A 22,254-nucleotide genomic window follows, 5' to 3' on the forward strand; every position below is an offset into this window, starting at 1 on the left:
AAAGTATGAGACTTCCAGTTACCTTACAACATTGCCAACATTTGGCATTTGGGTGCATTATATAGTATCTCACAGTGATTTTAATTTGCATTTCTCTGATGACTAATGATATTGAGACCTTCTCCATGTGCTTATTGACCATTCACATATCCTTTTGTGAAGTATCTGTTTAAATTTTCCATTTTTAAAAATTGGTTTGTTCAGCTTCTTAAGTTGTAGGAGTTCTTTATATAAACATGATACCAGTTCTTTGCCACATATATATTTTGGGAATATTTTTTCCCAGTTTTGCCTGTTCATTTTCATAATGGGGTCTTTTGATGAGCATAAGTTTTAATTTTGATAAAGTATAATGATCATTTTTTTTCCTTTTTTGGTTACCACTTTCTGTGATCTAAGAAACTGTTGTCCATTCCTAAGGCATGAAACTGTTCCATGTTTTCCCCTAAAAGCTTTATGGTTTCATATTTTATGTTTAGTTCTATACTCTACACCTCAAAGTTATCTTTGTGTTTGATGTAACATAGAGGTTGAGATTCATTTTTTTTCCATATGGATATTCAGTTATTCCAATACTATTTGTGGAAAAAATTTCCCTTTCTCTATTGGGTTACTTTGGTGCTTTTATCAAAAATCCCATAAATGTGGGGTGCTGTTTCCACTGATTTATTTGCCGATGCTTATGTCAGTACCACACTGTCTTGATTATTGTGGGTTGATAATAAGTCTTGAAATCAGGTAGTGTAAGTCATCCAAATTTTGTTCTTTTTCAAGATTTTTTGGCCATTTTAGTCCTCTGCATTTCCATATAAATCGCAGTCCACCTGTCAAGCTCTATAGAAAAGTCTGTTGCAGTTTTGGTTAGGGTTGCAACCAACCTATAGATCAATTTGCTGAGAACAGGCATCTTAACAATATTGAGTTTTCCACAACCCCTGAATTTTTATTTTAAGTGATTATATAAACTCAGCTGGCCATTTTTGTTAGTTTCTGGCTATGGGCTTGTTTTATACTCAATCTTTCACTTATTTAAATATTTTAATTATATATTCACATTGGATAATTCCAAAATATAGTCTTTGAGAGTGCAAATCTGTTGCTGGTTGTTTCTGTTGACATTAATTCATACCGGCTCACTTCCTTGGTCATTTTTAAATAGTGAGTTCATATTTTATTGAATTTAATCTGTGGGAATCCTGACTGCCTAAATTGGGGCTGCATTCCTCCAGAAAGGATTTACACTTGATTCTTTTGGAGGCAAGGGTGAGGGGCATATTACTATTGAATAGGGATTACTTTATTCCTCTTTTAATGTCCCAGCCTAATGCAAAACTCTCAGATTCAGAAAGCTCTCCGTATAGAGGCGAATCCTTAACTGTGCTCACAAACTTGGTTTCCCCAACTGCTAGCTGCTCAGAATTTGGTTTTCCCTATTTGTCCTTTTCCTGAAAATAGAAGAAGTACTTATTGGAAATTTCCTTTTCTTCTTAGAAAAAACAATGTACCAAAATCACGTGGGTATTTTTCTTTTTTTAATTTTTTTTTAACAGTTTTTCTAAGATCTATTTCTACTATATTAGTGAGAGGGTTCCTCTAGCATGCAGTTGTTCACGATTCTGAAAATGGATGACTTCACTGGGTTGTTAAATTATAATTTATTGTTAAAAAATGTTAGCTATGGGGCACCTGGGTAGCTCAGTGGGTTAAACGTCTGCCTTCAGCTCAGGTCATGAGCCCAGGGTCCTGGAATCGAGTCCCGATTCGGGCTCCTTGCTCATGGGGGAGCCTGCTTCTCCCTCTGCCTGCCGCTCCCCCTGCTGTGCACTCTCTCTTTCTGACAAAAAAATAAATGAAAATCTTTAAAAAATATTAGCTATGATCTTGACATCATGTCTCTGCTAAAAATAAAAAGAGTTAAGACCATGATATTTTTGGAGAGATTTATAGTAATCTCAGCTATAAAAATACCCAAAATATGATAAATTATTTGAAATGAGATGATACATAGGAATAATCTATAACTTCTATAAACCAGTCCTTTAAAAAATTTCCTTGGCATTGAAAAAAACTAATAAATAAAACAGTCCCTTACAGTACTCATGTTCCACTTAATTTTCCCTTGAGGACATGGAAGGACAGAATAACTTCAAAATCACGAAAAGCAAAAATTACTAAAGTTTTTGAATCGCTAGCTAAAAATTAGTTCATTTAGTTAGGTTTCTTTCTTAAAATACTAACACAGATGTTTGGCCTCTCTGCCTTGAAACTCTACACTTTTGTAAAAAATGTTCAGAATGTCACGTTAAATCCCCACAAGTAACATTGTTGCAACAAGAATATAAATACTAACAAATCCCAAGTCAGTAATAAATAACCCATTAAAATAAAAATATCACATGTGAGCCCATTTATAACTGAGAAGAGCCTCTATATAATGTTAAACAACAGCATGTGCTGGAATAAAGCCAGCAATCATAGAGTATCAAGAAATTACCTAACTTTAGGGGTTCTAGAGACCTTCATCTGTTAATCAAATTTGTTTGTTCTCCATAATTACAGCAGCAAAGTAAAGGCAGCAAAGTAACAAAAGACATGGCTTTATTTAGGTCAAATTTATTATGTTTTATTCTTCTCATAAAGGTGCTCAATGATTTCCCTCCTACAAAAAGGAGAATCTTTTTTTAATTTATAAAATATATGCTTATGTTTTATATAATTTAACTATGCATGTGTGTGTGTGCGCGTGCCTAACCCACATACCATAAGTAACCATCGTGTAGGATTTACTGCAAATATCCTTCTGAATTTTTAGTATGTTATAATACACATGTGTAATTTTAGGTCAAAAATAGAATCATATGATATCTACTTTATGTAACTTCCCTTTTGCCTACCCCGCGATATATAATAGAAGTTTTTCCATATGGCCACATATTATAGATCTACCTCTTTTTATGTTGTAGCTGAGCAGTATTCCAAATAGTTGCACATAATTAAATTAATCAATATCCAAATGGCAAACATTTAGGTTGCTTTTAGTTGTTGCTATTATTATGAACTATTGTAGCTAGTATATTATACTTTAAAATAAGAATGTCTTCCAGTAAAGATGAATCATCTCCTATCTTGTCAATTTGCTTAAACAAACTACAAAGTACTTGTTACAAGATTGCATTTTTGATGCTAGATTTTAAGTTAGAATTTTAGAGAAAGATATCATTTGAAATGAGTTTGAAGAGAAAAATATGACCTGCAAAAAACATCTAATAGCAGTACCCTGAGACCCGACAGTTTGTAAGTTACAAGGCTATAAAGAACAATGACACAATGAATACTCATATATCTAGTTTAAGAAATAGAGTATTATCACTACTATTGAAGATCTCTATGTTCACCTGCCCTTCCTCTCTCTGTCCGTCCGAGGTAATTTTCTTCAATATGTTCTTTATTATTCCTTTGATTTCCCTTTTTCCTAGTTTCATTGAGGTATAATTGAAAAATAAAATTGTAGTGTACAATGTGATAATTTATGTATACATTGCCTTGCTTTTCTTTATAGTTTTACCATATATGTTGCATCCCTAAATTACATATTTCTAAATAATATATTACATGCTTTAAATTTTATACTAATACAACCATACTGTAATTGGATTGTCCTTCTATTTTTGTGCAAAACTATCTTCTTTAAGATTTATCTACACTGTTCCTTGTAGGTACAATTCATTTTCTCTACTAAAAAATATTCTAATGTGAAAAGATACCACAATTTATTTATCCATTCTACTGCTGGTTGGCATATTAGTTGTTTTGTTTTCTGCTATTTCAAACAATGCTCCTATGAACATTTTTGTTCATGTCTCTTGGTATATGGGTAAGAGCTCATCTAAGAGTGAAATCACTGGGTCATAGAATATATTCTTAATTTTAATGTAGTCAAATTTATCAATCTTTTCTTTTAAGATCAGCACTATTTGTGACTTGTTTAACAAATCTATCCCTACCTCAAAGTCAAGGATATCTCCTTTAAAGATTATCTGAAAAACTGTGAAGGTTGGCTTCTCATATTTAAGTCTTTAGTCCACATGAAACTGCTTTTAGTGTATAGTGTGGTATACATACACCAGTGAGGTATCTTACATTTTTTGTGTACATGGTCACCTAATTTTCCCAGCACTATTTATTGAATTTTTCATTCCTTTGTCACTGATCTGAAATGACAATTTTGTCATAAGTCACATTCCCATATATGTGTACCTCTGTATATTATCTGTCATCATCCGTTTATGAACTCTGTCCTATATTCAGTTCTTTTGGTCAATCTCTTTATGATTGTACCAATACCACACTGTCTTAATCACTACAATTTTAAACTAATTAAACATTGTTTTATGTTTTATTGAGGTATAATTGATAAATAAAATGGTAAAATATTTCAAGTGTACACAGTGATTTGATATATGCATACATCGTGAAAGGATTCCCATATTTATCTGTTTTGTTGTTGTTGTTTGATGCAAATATTTAAGTTCTACTCTCTCAGCAAATTCTAAGTATATAATACAATTTTATCAACTGTAGTCACCACATTTTAAATTAGATCCTTAGGCCTTAGCCACCAAATAGCTAAAAGTGTGCACCTCTTACCAAGTTCTCCCTATTCCCCCTCCCCCGCTTCAGGCCCTGGCAACCACTTTTTTACTCTCTGTTTCTAAGAGTTTGACTTTTTTTTTTTTTAAGATTCTACATATTTGTGATACCACGCAGTATTTATTTTTCTCTGTCTGGCTTATTTCACTTATCATGATGCCTTCAACATCTATCCCTGTTATTGCAAATGGCAGGACTTCCTTCTTTATCACGGTTGAACACTTTCATTGCTTATATGTACCACATCATCTTTGCCTAGTCATCTGCTGATAGACACTTAGGTTGTTTTCTTAGCTTGGCTACTGTTAAAAATGCTGCAGTGAACATGGGGATGCAGACGCCTTTTCAATATCCTGTTTTCCTTTGGATATATTCAGAAGTGGGATTGTTGGATCATATGCTTGTTCTGGTTTTAATTTTGTGTTTTTCGTAGTGGTTGTATCAATTTACATTCCTACCAACAGAGCACAAGGGTTCCCTTTTTTCCACATCTTTCCCAACACTTATCTTTTATCTTTTTGATAACAGCCATTCTAACAAATGTGAGGTGGTATCTCATGGTGATTTTTATTTATATTTCCCTGATGATTACTGATGTTGAACACATTTTCAGGTACCTTTTGGCCATTTTCCTGTCTTCTCTTATTTTTATTTTTAATTAATTTATTTTTATGTCTTCTTTCAAACTAATTTTTGATATCTGACAGGACCAATTACCAAGTTGTTTGTTGTTGTTTTAGGAGTGTGTTGGTAATTCTTGGGCTTTTGCTCCTCTATTTGGGATTGTGATGGAAATTGCATTGCATCTATTGATTATTTTGGGAAGAACTGATATCTTCATAATATTGAGTCTTCCAATCCATGGACATGGTGTATCTCTCCATTTAATTAGGCCTTCTTTCATCCATAAATTTTATTATTAATTATACCTAGTAATTCTCATTTTCCAATCTAACAGAATTTAACATGCATTTTGTTTACTTTCTCTAGAGTCCCACAGATAGTCTTTGAATTCTTAATATTTAATTACATTCTTCTCTTTGTGCAAAAAGTTTGAGAAATAATTTTTGTATCACCTGTAAAGAATATGATGCCAATGTCGTAAACTATTTAACACGTGAGACAGCATGGGGAAATTAGACTATTTGCTTCTAAATTGTCTTCACTATTTTATGGGAAGTTTATTTCTGTAAGACAATATATATATTTTGATGCCAAGCAGAAGGATTTTTTGACCTTATACGCATGGCGCTTAGCAAATACTAAGTAATTCATTTATAACTTGAATTATCATCACTCATTACCCTCTACCTTAATAGCACAACTAAAAACTGACTGAAATGAATAATTAAGTAATTATTAAATAACCTAACATTAAGTAACATAAAACTGAATTTTTTAAAGATGACTTTTCATTTTTCATTTTCAGAAAGTCTGCTTAAAGAACAAAATAACCTGGTTTTTTTTTTAAGATTTTATTTATTTTATTTGAGAGAGAGAGAGAGAGAGAACACACAGAAGGAGAGTGAGAGGGAAAAGCAGACTCCTTGTTAAGCAGAGAGCCTGACTCAGGGCTCAATCCCAGGAGCCCAAGATCATGAGCTGAGCCAAAGCAGACGCTTAACTGACTGAGCCACCCAGGCTCCCCTACCCTAGCATTTTTCAAGAGAAAACAAAGATAGTATGAAAAACTCAATATTTGTGCCAAGTAATAAATAAGTATTTCTGACAGAAATGGTGTGGATATTGGTTCTTCACCCTATTCACTGTGGAAGGCTCAAGAAGTTGACATATCAGTAAACAGAATCTCCTGGAAAAATAAAAAGTATTCTCAAATACTAGGAATAATCTGAAAGAACTAAAAATTACCTGTAGAGTACAGTTCATCATCCTTATTATATAGTCAAACTGTTGATGGTCTAATATAGCCCGGTTTTGCTGGACATGTAAGCCCAGCTCATCAGTGAGACACTGTCTTGCTGCCTTTCCTTTAAGGGCTCTCAATGCAGCTGGAAGGGTCTGAGGACAAAAGAGGCAGAAGTGAACAAAAGGTACCAATGGAAAAAAACAACATTCAATGGGTGACACTAAAAATTCGAGTACACCCTGTAAACCATTTAACAAAGATATTATAATTAAACTTCCAGAAAAGAGTAGATTTGCTATTAAGAACAATTATAAAATAGACGTGTAAGTAATTATTTTTATTGGTAAGCCAGCATGAAAAATAAGTAGAATTGATTTATGTAATAAGTTAAAAAATAACATTAACTTCACTTAATAAAAAAATTCAACAAAACTTCGGTTACCAAAACACTCATGACACTTAGATACCTTCTTTCAATAACTGGCCACATCTCTGTGGCAAAAACAGAAGGAAAAATTAAAATGACAAGAAACACAGGTGATTTTATACTTTTAAGTCGGTCAGTTAATCACTAGTCAGTTTTAATTTATGACTAGAAAATTCTACATCTCCTCTCATTTCAATATAATAAAGAAGGAAAAAGGACTCAGATTAACAAATAGAAATGTCTACACTTATGCATTAAAATTCTTTCACTTCATCACACAGAAGAATGTATCTCTCAGTTTGCCATTTAGAGCCTAGTTAATGTACTTTATATAAAATAATAACAGGCTTATTTAACTTTGAAAACGTAAAAAATACAGAATAAAGGAGCAAATAAGAAGGAAGGAAGAAATCTGAGAGTAGGAGAGCATAATACTGTTACAGGCAGGTACACAAAACAGGATGTAAAACCTGAAAGCAAGAAAAGCAAAAGGAAGTCTATTATAATACTTCAAGCGTAAGAGAAAATGGAAACCAAAAAAAAGTCAAAACCTAAAAAGGCTTGGAGTCGTTTACTATAAGGGTAAAAATGTTACTTTGTTCATGCTTTAGCCTCTTGTAATAGATGTTCAGAGCTATGACGAGTCACTAAGATTATATTATGTTTAACACGTTTTCTTAAAGAAGGCAAGAAAACGTGCTTTAATGAGGCACATTTAAGTTGAATACCACTGTTTTTATAATTCATTTCTTATTCTGACTAGATTCTTTGCAATAAATAAAATTATATTTAAAATGTTAAATTTCTAAGTAATATGTCATAATAGGATTTATAGAACAATGTTTAAAAGTTTCAGGAAAAAATCACTATCAATACTTCTCTGGTAGCCATATAACTAGACATGGCATAGATTTAAAATCTTAGACACAATTCATTTAAAATGATCAAAACAGTAAAAGGACACTTGATAAGGAAGAGGTGCGGTTAGAGGAGAGGTCACTTGTCAAGCTAGACATGTACATCTGAAAGGGAAATGACGAGCGCTTCCTTGGGAAAGAAGGAGTTTTAGTACCTTTTCAGTCTCCAATGTTTTATTTTCAAATATGAATGAGATGCAATTTCGAACAACTTCCAATCTCTGTGCGCTGTTGAAAACTGTTGTCCCCTTATCCATTATCGAAACTAGCAGAGGAATATAAAGACAACACAAATAAGGTGAACACCTTTGGCAATTACAAAAGCAAAGGGAATGTTACTGTTTACAGCTTATACGGCTGTCACCGTTTACACGACCAACATTTAGACTCTGTTCTTCTCCCTGGTTACACGGCATCGAAGGTACTCCATTTCACTACTTTGATCACATATTTAGGTTCTGAAATGTCAGGCCAGTCAATGGCTTATTGAGGATAATTTCACAGGATAGATTCCAATGATAAACTGAACTCTTATGCAAATTAATTCATACTGCACAGTAAAATTGTATAGAACAAAAGTAAACATCCACTTTTAACTTCAATTGTAAGCAAACTGATAAATGTTTAACTTCAATTGTAAACAAAATGATAAATGTTTAGGGTACAGTATCATGAAAAAGTAGCTAATACTTATATGTGACAGGACTACTAACAAAAAAAGAAGCTGATATTTCTAAGATATTACCAAAGAAAAACCACATACCACAAAAAATCAGATTCTACAAATTTGAGTAGAGGTGACCTGAGAAAGCACTATACAAAAAGAGAAATGATTATGGCTCAAGCATTACTATATGGAGTGATTTTTTAGTCCCATGAACTATGTACCAGTCACCTTTACCATAAGACTGAATAATTCTAGTCTAATATATAGGCTAAAATTACTTAAAATAAATTTACCTTAGTAAAAGAATATTAGAAGGATATAAATAAAAGTAGCATTAGTTAAATAAAAGTATACTTTCACCAAGACCTTTACTATATCATTGGTACAAAAGATGTAGTATCAATAATTCTTAAGCCAAAAAGAAAGACCCCTTATATAGGTTTTTCTTTTTTCTTTTTCTCTTATTTGAGTGTAGTTGACACACAATGTTACATTAGTTTCAGGTGTACAACTTGGTGACTTGACAAGTTTATACACTATGCTTTGTTCACCACAAGTATAGCTATCATCTGTCCCATTACATAGTGATTATAATATCATTGAATTCCTTATGCTGTCTTTTCTTTAAGATTTTATTTATTTATTCAAGAGAGTGAGACAGAGCAAGAGAGAAAGAGCACAAGCGGGGAGAGAGGTACAGGGAAAGGGAAAAGCAGGCTCCCCGCTGAGCAGGGAGCCTGATATGGGGCTTGATCGCAGGATCATGACCTGAGCCAAAGGCAGACGCTTACCCAACTGAGCCACCCAGGTGTCCCCATGCTGTGTCTTTTATTTTTGCAACTTATTCATTCCATAACTAGAAGCCTGTATCTCCCACTCCCCTTGGCCCATTTTGCCCAAACCCCTCCGTCCCCTGGCAAGCATCAGTTTGTTCTCTATATTTATAGGTCTGATTCTGCTTTTTAAGACCCCTTCTATTTTATGGGTGCTCTTGGAATCTAAAGGCATAATCCTTTTACCTCCCTTCATACCTAAGAAGAAAAACTATCATATCTTACTTATTAACATCCCTTTCATTTCAATACAAACTCTTATATCCTTCAAATCATTTTTGAAACTTTTTTACTTTGAATAATACTAAATAAGCTCATGAGAAGTTACAAAATAGTAGAGAGAAGATTCATGCCCTCATCACTTAGCTTCCCCCAATGGTGATATCTTACCTAACTACAATGCTTTATCAGAATCAGGGAATCAATTGGCACCATACAATTAACTAGACAATAGAACTCAAATTTTACCAGTTTTCTTCAAATCATTTTTAATCATGCAACACTAATATTCTGCATGATCATGATGGTTAAACAGATTATTTCACATGACTCTTCTGTATGAAATGTTCATTCTTAATTGCATGCTCTGGGGCTTCCCACACATGTAGGTCAGTGGAATAGACTGAAATAGAAATCAATCTATATTTAGAGTAGGAAACTTCTTGGAGTCTCCAAATAATACCATGTACTTTACTGAGCAACATCTTTAACCTGTGTTTATAAACTTTTAGTTCTAAAATCTCTTCACCAGTATTTTAAATTTTCTTTAGGGCAAGCTGTTAAAAACAAACAAACAAACCACATTTTCTGGTAATAAGTCTGTTTCCTTATTTGAGAGTTACTTGAGACAATGACTTAGTTCACTCCCAGAAGAAAGTTCTTCACTGGGAGTTACTGATACTTCAGACTGGCCAAATCCCCAGCTGTGGTATTCTAATACTCACTTTCTAACGTCCGACGACAACTCTGGTTTAAGAGTACTTGACTTCCCAGGGCTTCCCTTCTAAGGCTTTAGCTTTCCAATGCTGGTTCCAGCCAATCAACATTACTCTGGCTCCTCTGAGGAATGTGTGGAAACTAATTAACCTCTCAAAATGTGAATGCCTCATAAGGTGACAGAGCAATTTTACACTCATGAGTGTCATGTAAAATGAAACATTCATACCTTTTAATTTCAGTATAAAGAAAATCCTGATTCTAATCAACCCAAATTAACCAGAAAGTTGGACAGGGTCCTGCATTCATTCATTCATTCATTCATTCATTCATTCATTCAGGTTTTACATGCAGGGCTAAATACTGAGTCATGTGTACCTCTCTCACTGATTACAATGAGATACTCTACATGCATCTAAAGAAAGAATTTGATGTGGATTGAAAATGAGGAAAGTAAAGAGACTGTGCAAAGATAATACTGAGACAATTAAGGTGACAATTTAAGAAAATTAAGTTTTAAACAAACTTCTCTTCTGAGGATATTTAAAGTACTCAACTAGCTTATGAGTATCAAAATTACATAACTCCTTCAAAAGATAACTATTTACCCTAACATGTCTACCTTCTCTGTCCTCTTCTCTATGTGAAAATCCAATCAACACTTAAGTAAAAGCTATTAATTCCTAGGAAAATAATGGCAAATTAACATTACTATGTAAATATAGAATGACTATACTGTTATCCATTGATAATAAAATTACACTCACTTCTAGGTATGATGGAGCAAACTAAAATTCCTACCAGGAATAATTACAGAAGTCAGATAAAATGCAAAATGATCTATTTAAATATATCAGATTGCTACAGAAGCACAAGGACTGGAGGACCTAAAATTCCAGAGAAGGGAAAAGAAGCTAGAGAGTGAGTTAACACACACATCCACTTTTTGCCCTAGGAGATTTGCCAATACCGGGTACAGACAGGAGGCTGAGAATCCAGGCTTGATTCTGGCAGATGGCTAGGCTGACCTGCAAAGTTCCTGGTGAAAGCTGTACTGACAAAAGAAGATGTGTGCTATGGTTCCTAGGTAAGCCACTAAAAGAACAATAAACAAATGTATAAACAACAAGTTAACAGAGATAAATTGTGGGATAAGAAAAATAGTTTATTAACCCAAAAGAAAGCAAGAAAGCAGTGGGAAACATAAAACAGGGAGATTAAGTAGAAAAAAAAAACACCAGTAGATTACATTAAAGCCATTAATATACCAGTAATTATATTTACATATATATAAGTAATATTAAATAATATAAGTAGTATAGTAAGATAGACTGGTTTCAAAAAAACCCACCACATGCTGTTTACAAGAGGCATTCATAAAATATAAGGCCCTGGAAAGTTTGAAAATAAAAGGATAAGAAAAGATAAACCGAACGAACACTAAGCAAAGGAAATCTGGTATAGCTATATAAACATCAAAGTAGACTTTAAGGCAAGAAGCATTATAGAGACAAAAAGGAATATTTCATATGATAAAAAGATCAATCACTGGGATGCTACAACTTTTATAAATACATTTGCATCCAATAAATCATCTTCTATATGAAAAAAAATGGATAGAACTAAAATGAGAAACAGGCCATTCTACTATTATCACAGGAGACTTGAACACATCTCCCTCAATAGCTGAAGAAGAAGAAGAAATAAAAATCAGTAAAGACAACTCATAGAATGGCAAAAAATATTTGCAAATTATATTCTCTGATAAGGGACTTGTATACAAAATATAGACAGAATTCTTAGGAATCAATAATAAAAAGACAAGTAGCCCAATTAAAAATGAACAAAGGATCTAAATACACATTTCTCCAAGAAGATATAAAAATGACGAATGAGTACATGAAAAGATGCTCTACAACATTAGTGCATATGGAGAAATCAGAATGCCCAAACATTGCCGGTGGGAATGTAAAATGATACAGGCATTTTGGAAAACTGCCTGGCAGTTCCTCAAAACATTAAACGTAGGCTTACAATATGACCCAGCAATTCCCACCTACGTATATATCTGAGAAAATTGGAAACATTTATCCATACAAAAACTTACACATGAATGCTCACAGCAGCATTCTTAATAGTAGCCGAAAAGGAGAAACAACCCAACTACCCACCAACTGATGAACTGATAACAAAATGTAAATATACATACATATATACACATATATATACACATATACGTACATACATATCCATACAATGGAATATTATTCGGCCATAAAAAGCAATGAAGTACTAATACATGCCACATAGATGAACCTTGAAAATATTATGATAGAGATAGTCCAAGATGGCAAAGGCGTAAGAGATCTTAGTTTCATCTGGTCCCAGGAATTCAGCTAGATAGCTATCAAATCATTCTGAACCCTGTGAACTCAACCAGAGATCTAAGAAAAGAATAGCTGCAACTCTACAAATAGAAAAGCAACAATTTTCTGCAAGGTAGGAGGTGCAAAGAAGTGAATCCAAGTGGATAGGTTGGAAGATAAGCTATGGGAAGAGAGACTCTGTAAGTCGGCACCAGAAAGTGATATAGCATCGGAACCGGAAGTGAGGCGTAATCTTTGGTGGGACAGTGTGGTCTCAGGATCCCTGGAATCACAGAAAGACTGGGAGTGCCTGAATGCATCAGAGTTCCCAGGCATTGGAGCAGGGAAACCGGCAGCAATCGGCGAGCCCAGGAGTGGGCTCTCAGCTCACGGTTGCCATATATCATGAACCATGGCATGGCTGGACAACAGCTCTCTGAGCCCAGGCTCAGAGAGCGACAAAAACGCTCGGAGACCCCGCTTCTTCCCCTGGGAGGAGCAGCACAGGTGCACACTTCAGGAGTCTACAGGGTTTGGAGACACAAAATGGGGTCCCATGCCTGAGACAGAAACACACGGTCATGGGCTGGGTGACCATGGAGTGCAGATGGAGACCAGGAAGACAGGAGCGATTGATTGCTTTTCCCTGAGGGCACACTGAGGAGTGGGGCCTGGAGCTTTTGGCTCCAGGGCTGGAGATTAGGAGGATGCCGTTTTCATTCTCATCCTGTAAAAAGTGGCACAGAAAGCCTTAAGGGAACAAAAGCCACATAGAGCAATCCAGAGCCCATTACTTAGCCTGGCCCCCTGGCAAGGGCAGTGCAATTCTGCCCAGGGAAAGACACTTCAGAATCAACACAACATGCCCCTCCCCAAGAAGATCAGCAAGAATATCCAGCTAAGACCAAGTTTACCAATCAGAGAACTGCAAAACTAGCACTAGGGGGAAAACAGTGTAAGAATTCATGGTTTTTTCCCCCACGATTCATTAGTCTTCCAATTTTAAATGTTTTTCTCTTTCCTTTTTCTACCAATTTCTTATTTTATCAACTTTTTAAAAAATCTTTTTTAATTTTTGTTTTTACAGTTACATTCTATCCTTTCATTGTATTTAATTATACATACATATATTTTTTTCTTTCTTTACAATTTTGGGATGCAGTTTCTTCTAACAGACCAAAATACACCCAGAACCTGTCTGACCACCTGTCTGATCATATTGTCTCTTTTTGTGTGTGTGTGTGAAAGTCTTTTTTAATTTTCGTCTTTACAGTTACATTTCATCCTTTCAATGTATTCAATTTTATTTTTGTATATAAGTTTTTATATACATTATATAAGTTTTTCTTTCTTTACAATTTTGAGATGTAGTTTCTTCTAAGAAACCGACCAAAACACACTAGGATATCGTGTATTGCTCTGTTTTGTTCACCTGTTTATATTCCTTCTTTTTTGCTTTTTGTCTTTTAATTTTCATTTTTACAGTTACATTCTATCCTTTCATTGTATTTAATTTTATTTTTGTACATATATAAGTTTTCCTTTCTTTACAATTTTGGGATCTAGCTTTCTAACAAACAGACCAAAATACACACAGGATCCAGTGTATTGCTCTGTTCTGTTCACCTGTCTGATTATATTCCTTTTTAAAAATTCTTTTTTATTTTTTGGTTTCAGGTCTCTTCTGATTTGTTTAGCATACATTTCTCTGGGGTTATTGTTGCCATTTTAGTATTTTCTTCTCTCATTCAACAATTCTTCTCTGAACAGAATGACAGGACAGAAAAACTCATCTCAAAAAAGAGAACAAGAGGCAGTACAGACTGCCAGGGACCTAATCAGTATGGATATAAGTAAGATGTCAGAATTAGAGCTCAGAATAATCATTATAAAGATACTAGCTGGGTTTGAAATAGCATAGAAGACACAAGAGAATTCCTTTCTGGAGAAATAAAGGAACTAAAATCTAATCAAGTCAAAATCAAAAAGGCTATTAATGAGGTACAATAAAAAAGGGAGGCTCTAACTGCTAGGATAAATGAGGCAAAAGAGAGAATTAGTGATATAGAAGATAAAATGATGGAGAATAAATAAGTTGAGAAAAAGAGGGATAAACAACTACTGGATCACGAAGGGAGAATTCAAAAGGTAAGTGATACCACAAAGCGAAGCAACATTAGAATAATTGGGATCGCAGAAGAAGAGGAAAGAGAGAGGGGTGGGGGCAGGCAGAAGGTATACTGGAGCAAATTATAGCAGAGAACTTCCTTAATCTGGGGAAGGAAACAGGCACTCAAGTCCAAGAGGCACAGAGAACTCCCCCTCAAAAATCAGTAATAATAGGTCAACACCCTGATATATAACAGTGAAACTTGAAAATCTCAGAGACAAAGAGAAAATCCTGAAAGCAGCTTGGGACAAGAGGTCCATAACTTACAAGAGTAGAAACATTAGACTGGCAGCCGACTTACCCACAAACACCTGGCAGGCAAGAAAGGACTGGCATGCTATATTCAGAGTGCTAAATGAGAAAAATATGCAGCCAAGAATACTTTATCCAGCTAGGATGTCATTCAAAACAGGAGAGATAAAAAGCTTCTAGAACAAACAGAAACTAAAAGAATTTGTGATTACTAAACCAGCCCTACAAGAAATATTGGAAGGAATCCTTTAAGGGAACAGAGAGCCCAAAAGTAACATAGACCAGAAAGAAACACAGACAATATACAGAAACAGTGACTTTACAGGTAATACAATGGCACTAAATTCATATCTTTCAATAGTAACTCTGAATGTAAATGGACTAAATGCCCCAATCAAAAGACAGACAGTATAAGATTGGATAAAAAAGCAAGAGCCATTGATATGCTATCTGCAAGAGACTCATCTTAGACCTAAAGACCCTTCCAGATTGAAAGTACGGGGGTGGAAAACCATTTATCATGCTGACGGACATCAAAAGAAAGCTGGGTGGCAATCCTTATACCAGACAGATTAGATTTTAAACCAAAGACTGTAATAAGAGATAAGGAAGGACACTATATCATAATTAAAGGGTCTATGTAACAAGATTTAAAAATTGTAAATATTTATGCCCCTAATGTGGGAGTAGCCAATTATATAAACCAATTGGTAACAAAGTTAAAGAAATACATTGATAATAATAAAATAATAGTAGGGGACTTTAACATCCCACTCACTGCAAATGACAGATCATTTAAGCAGAAGATCAACATGGAAACAAGGGCTTTGAATGACATACTGGACCAGATGGACTTCACGGATATATTCAGAGCACTCCATCCTAAAGCAACGGAATACACATTCTTCTCAAATTCACATGGAACATTCTTCAGAACAGATCACCTAGTGGGTCACAAATCAAGTCTCAACTGGTAACAAAAGACTGGGATCATTCCCTGCATATTTTTAGACCACAATGCTTTGAAACTGGAACTCAATCATAAAAGGGAAATTTGGAAAGAACTCAAATACATGGAGGCTAAAGAGCATCCTACTAAAGAATGAATAAGTCAACCAGGAAATTAAAGAGGAATTTTAAAAATTCATGGAAACAAATGAAAATGAAATCACTACTGTTCAAAATCTTTGGGATGCAGCAAAGGCAGTCCTAAGAGGGAAATATATAGCAATACAAGCCTTTCTTAAGAAACAAGACAGGTCTCAAATACACAACCTAACCTTACACCTAAAGGAGCTGGAGAAAGAACAGCAAAAAAAGCCCACACCAAGCAGGAGCAGAAATCAATGAAAGAGAAACTAAAAGAACAGTAGAACAGATCAATGAAACTAGGAGCTGGTTCTCTGAAAGAATTAATAAGATTGATAAACCCCTGGACAGACTTATCAAAAAGAAAAGAGAAAGGACCCAAATAAATAAAATCATGAATAAAAGAGGAGAGATCACAATCAACACTGACAAAATACAAACAATTATCAGAACATATTATGAGCAACTATATGCCAACCAATTAGGCAATCTGGAAGAAATGGATGCATTCCTAGAGACTTATAAACTACCAAAACTGAAACAGGAAGAAACAGAAAATCTGAACAGACCCATAACCAGCAAGGAAATTGAAGCAGTAATCAAAAATCTCCCAAAAAAACAAGAGTACAGGGCCAGATAGCTTCTCAGGGGAATTCCACCAAACATTTAAAGAAGAATTAATACCTATTTTTCTGAAGCTGTTTCAAAAAACAAAAATGGAAGGAAAACCTAACTCTATGAAGCCAGCATGACCTTGATCCCAGAACCAAAGACCCCACCAAAAAGGAGAATTACAGAACAATATCCCTCATGAACATGGATGCAAAAATTCTCACCAACATACTAGCCAATAGGATCCTAACAGTACATTAAAAGGATTATTCACCACAACCAAGTGGGATTTATTCCTGGGTTGCAAGGGTGGTTCAACATCCGCAAATCAATCAATGTGATGTACTACATTAATAAAAGAAAGGACAAGAACCATATGATCCTCTCAATGGATGCAGAAAAAGCATTTGCTACAAAGTATAGCATCCTTTCTTGATTAAAATTCTTCACAGTGTAGGGATAGAGGAAACATACCTCAATATCATAAAAGGCATATACAAAAAGCCCACAGTGAATATCATTCTCAATGGGGAAAAACTGAGAGCTTTTACCCTAAGGTCAGGAACACGACAGGGATGTTCACTTTCACCACTACCAGAAGTCCTAGCCTCAGCAATCAGACAACAAAAAGAAATAAAAGGAATCTGTGTCAGCAAAGAAGTCAAACACTCACTCTCTGTAGATGACATGATACTCTATGTGGAAAACCCAAAAGACTCCACCCCAAAACTGCTAGAACTCATACAGGAATTCAGCAACATGGCAGGATATAAAATCAATGCCCAGAAATCAGTTGCATTTCTATACACCAACAATGAGACAGAAGAAAGAGAAATTAAGGAGTCGATCCCATTTATAATTGCACCCCAAACCATAAGATAGCTAGGAATAAACTTAATCAAAGAGGCAAAAGATCTGTACTCAGAAAACTACAGAACACTCATGAAAGAAATTGAGGAAGACACAAAGAAATGGAAAAACATTCCATGCTTACAGACTGGAAGAACAAATATTGCTAAAATGTCTATGCTACCTAGAACAATTTATACATTCAATGCAATCCCTATCAAAATACCATCAACTTTTTTTTTTACAGAGCTGGAACAAATAATCCTAAAATTTGTACAGAACCAGAGAAGACCCCGAATAGCCAAAGGAATGTTGAAAAAGAAAACCAAAGCTGGAAGCATCACAATTCTGGACTTCAAGCTGTATTACGAAGCTGTAATCATCAATACAGTATGGGACTGGCACAGAAACAGACACATAGATCAAGGGAACAGAACAGAGAACCCAGAAATGGACCCTTAACTCTATGGTCAACTAATCTTCAACAAAGCAGGAAAGAATATCCAATGGAAAGAAGTCTCTTCAACAAATGGTGCTGGGAAAATTGGATAGCCACACGCAGAAGAATGAAACGACCATTTCCTTACACCATACACAAAAATAGACTCAAAATTGATGAAAGACCTAAAAGTGAGACAGGAATCCATCAAAATCCTAGAGAACACAGGCAGCAACCTCTGTGACCTTGGCCACAGCAACTTCTTGCTAGACACATCTCCAAAGGCAAGGGAAACAAAGGCAAAAATGAACTATTGGGCCTTCATCAAGATAAAAACCTTTTGCACAGCAAAGGAAATGGTCAACAAAACCAAAAGACAACTGACAGAATAGGAGAAGATATCTGCAAATGATATATCAGATAAAGGGCTAGTATCCAAAATCTATAAAGAACTTATCAAACTCAACACCCAAGGAACAAATAATCCAATCAAGAAATGGGCAGAAGACATGAACAGACATTTCTCCAAAGAAGACATACAAATGGCCAAAAGACACATGAAAAAAATGCTCAACATCACTCAGCATCAGGGATATACAAATCAAAAGGGCAATGAGATACAACCTCACACCAGTCAGAATGGTTAAAATTAACAATTCAGGAAATGACAGATGTTGGTGACGATGTGGACACAGGCGGGGACCCTTTTATGCTGTTGGTAGGAATGCAAGCTGGTGCAACCACTCTGGAAAACAGTATGAAGGTTCCTCAAAAAAAACTCAAAAAATAGAGCTACCCTATGACCCAGCAATTGCACTACTGGGTATTTGCCCCAAAGATACAAATGTAGTGATCCAAAGGGACACCTGCCCCCAATGTTTACAGTAGCAACATCCACAGTAGCCAAACTATGGGAAGAACCCAGATGTCCATCGACAGATGAATGGATAAAGAAGATGTGGGGTATATACACAATGGAATACCTTTTTGCCATCAAAAAAAGTGAAATCTTGCCATTTGCAACAATGTGGATGGAACTAGAAGACATTATGCTAAGTGAAATAAGTCAATCAGAGAAAGACAATTATTATATGATTTTACTCATATGTGGAATTTAAGAAACAAAACAGAGGATCATAGGGGAAGAGAGGAAAAAATAAGACAAGATAAAATCAGAGAGGGAGACAAACCATAGAAGCCTCTTAAGCATAGGAAACAAACTGAGGGTTGCTGGAGGGGAGGGAGGTAGGGGGATGGGATAACTGGGTGATGGGCATTAAGGAGGGTGGGGGATGTAATGAGCACTGGATATTATATAAGACTGATGAATCACTGAACTCTACCTCTGAAACTAATAATATACCATTATGTTAATAAGTTGAATTTAAATAAAAATAAATAATAAAAATTTTAAGAAAAAAAAAAAACAGAAGAAGAAGGAAAGAAAATATTATGCTAAATGAAAGAAGCCAGTTACAAAAGATCATACTGTATAACTCCATGTATATAAAATGTTAGGATAGGTAAATCTATAAAGATAGAAAGTGGATTATTGCCTAATGCTAGGGAAGGAGTGGTTTTGGGGGAAAATGGGGAGTACTGCTACTGGGTATGAGTATTTCTATTTGGCATAATGAAAACATTCTGAAATTAGTGAAAATGGGCGCACAACTGTGGGATATGCTAAAAAACCACTGAATTGTGCACTTTAAGGAGTGTTACTGTGTGTGACTTATATCTCAATATAGCTGTTTTTTAAAAAGAAAAGATTCTATAGAGGTAGTGGAGAGGTTAATGGTTACCATTTGTGAGAGACAGTGAATGGAACAGTGTTTTGAGTGCTAACAATGCTTCAATTCTGGTTATGCAAGTTTGTTTACTCTGTAAAAATTTGTCAAGTGGTACACTTTCATTTTTGTGTCTTATATCTTGATAAAAGGTTTACTTTTAAAACAAAAGAACAGACAGATACATACCAACAGGTGGACCTGCTGGCACAACACATTTCTTTTCCACTCGTGAAGCAGGAGGTGCGTTCTGGTTCTTAGCAAGATTTTCCTGTATTAATTCCTGTACCCGAGTTTCATTAATCTTTGGGAAAGGAAGAATATGAACTCGCAAGTGGGATCCTTCTGTTGGGCGTGGAACTTTCTGGAATGCCATATGAGGGTTGGGATTCTCCTGCAACACCAAACAGGTAAAATCATCAAAAGTTGAAATAACAATGGCAGATTGCCAGGCAGAGAATGGGAGCTCAGAGGGCCACAAACTGAAATCAGACAGATGAGTGATTACATGTAATTCAGACACATGCCATACAAGAGAACACCAGAATCTCACTTCTTACGTGACGTGATCTATCAGCAGCATCTGATACAGCCGATCACTCTTACCCCTTTTCCATGGAGGCTTTCTTCACTTGGTTTCTAGTCTTCTTGCCACATCTTTGTCTACTTTTCATCTTCCTAGTCTCTTAATTATGTGAAAACCCCAGGGCTCAGAGTTTGGGCCTCTTTTCTATTTATACTTATTTCCTTGGTGACAGCTTCCATTTTCAATATTTAAACCATAAAAACACCAATGATTCATAAATTTTTATCCCCCACTGGGCTTTCTCCTGGATGCCATACCCATATATTCAACTGTCCACACATAGTATTTCCATTTGGACTTAAAATAACGTCTTAAATAAACGTCCAAAATGGAGCGCTTACTCCTCATCTCTTCCAAATCTGCTTTCTACAGTCTTCCCCACTTCAGGAAATGCCATATTTATTTTTCTACTCAGGTGAAAAGATTAGAGTCATCTTTAATGCCTTTCTCTAACACCCAATTATCCATTCTTCCGCAAACCTTTTGGACTTTGCCTTTCAAATATGCCCATAATCTGCCCACTTTTCAACAACACTGTGGTTCAAGCCAACATCTCTATATTACCACAGAAGAACCGTCTCCTGACTGGTCTCTCTGCTTCCACCCTTGCTCCCTCCCTTACTCTATTCTTCACACTGCAGACAGAGTGATCTAGTTAAAAGTATGTCAAACCATCACCTAACTACTCTATTCATTCAAATAGCTCTCCATCTCACTGAGAGTAATACCCAAAGTTCCTATAGGACTGTGTCCTGCTACTGTCTTCCTTTATTCTGCTCTAGCCACACAGGCCTTCTTGTTCCCACCGCAAGACCTTTGCACTCAACGGTTTGTTCTGCCTATCCCCCTACAATTTGAACAGCATCCTCTATCCCTTCCTGCATTTCTTTGCTCAAATACCACCTTTCTTGGCCACCCTATCTACCATTATACCCCCTAACACACTCCCTATTCCTGTTATTATATTTTTCTCCTTAGCACTTATCACCTTCTCACATGCTATAAATTTTATTTAACTTGTTTATTGTCTACCCTTCTCTTACTAAAATGACGCTCCATGAGGGCCAACATTTCAGCCAATCAAAAAAATATTTTTTTGTCCTCTGCTGTATACCTGTTACATCCAGAAACTGCCTGGCACATAGCAGGCACCCTAAACTATTTCCTACTATTTCCTAATGAGTGGGACACAATGTTGAACACATGTTAGGCTTGCAATAATTGAATTAAATGTGTCAGTTAATATTTTCATAGACCCTTAAGGCATAAATTTTTATCTAGTCACCCAAGTTAAGTAGGATTATATTTCAAATACTATAGGCAGAATGGAATCCATCCCTTAGTAACATTTTATAGGTAAGGCTCCTTTACCAGCACTATCCTTTGCAACCAGAGAATTCCCGTTCCCCTTGAACCTGTGATTCATGTTGTTAGATTAAGCTCAATACTACTGGATGTGTTCTCCAGACAGTTAAACTGGACGTCGTCATCATCTACTAGAGCTGCTCCCACAATTCTTCATGGTTATTCGGCCCAGACCCAGATAAAGAAACAGCTGGGCCATGGCAGATGATGTAGGTAGCATATCTCAGCAACACAATGGAATTAATAGTCTTTTAAGTGTAAAAAAGCCTGGGTTCTAGTTTTTGTTCTATTCGTTATGACATACTGGGTAAATAACTTTGCCTAAGGGATATACTTATGCTTCTCTTACAAGGTTCCTGAGAGGCTGAAGTAGGATACAAAACTTGTTCTTGCCAAAGTAACCGTCATTACTTTGTATTTTCCTTTGCATCTTTAGCAAAGG

At 35.4% G+C, this 22,254-nt stretch overlaps 1 protein-coding gene across 1 annotated transcript in view; it reads right to left on the reverse strand.

The window, feature by feature from the left end:
• The window catches only part of SBF2 (SET binding factor 2), a 452,940-nt gene that overhangs the window by 165,235 nt on the left and 265,451 nt on the right, over nucleotides 1–22,254 (reverse strand). Inside the window, 3 exon segments of the mRNA XM_040630773.1 lie at nucleotides 6,520–6,669; nucleotides 8,017–8,126; nucleotides 20,051–20,255. Coding sequence (XP_040486707.1) covers nucleotides 6,520–6,669; nucleotides 8,017–8,126; nucleotides 20,051–20,255 — 465 coding nt within the window.

This window comes from Ursus maritimus, unplaced genomic scaffold, assembly GCF_017311325.1.
Source record: "Ursus maritimus isolate PB19 unplaced genomic scaffold, ASM1731132v1 scaffold_16, whole genome shotgun sequence".
Lineage (NCBI taxonomy): Eukaryota > Metazoa > Chordata > Mammalia > Carnivora > Ursidae > Ursus > Ursus maritimus.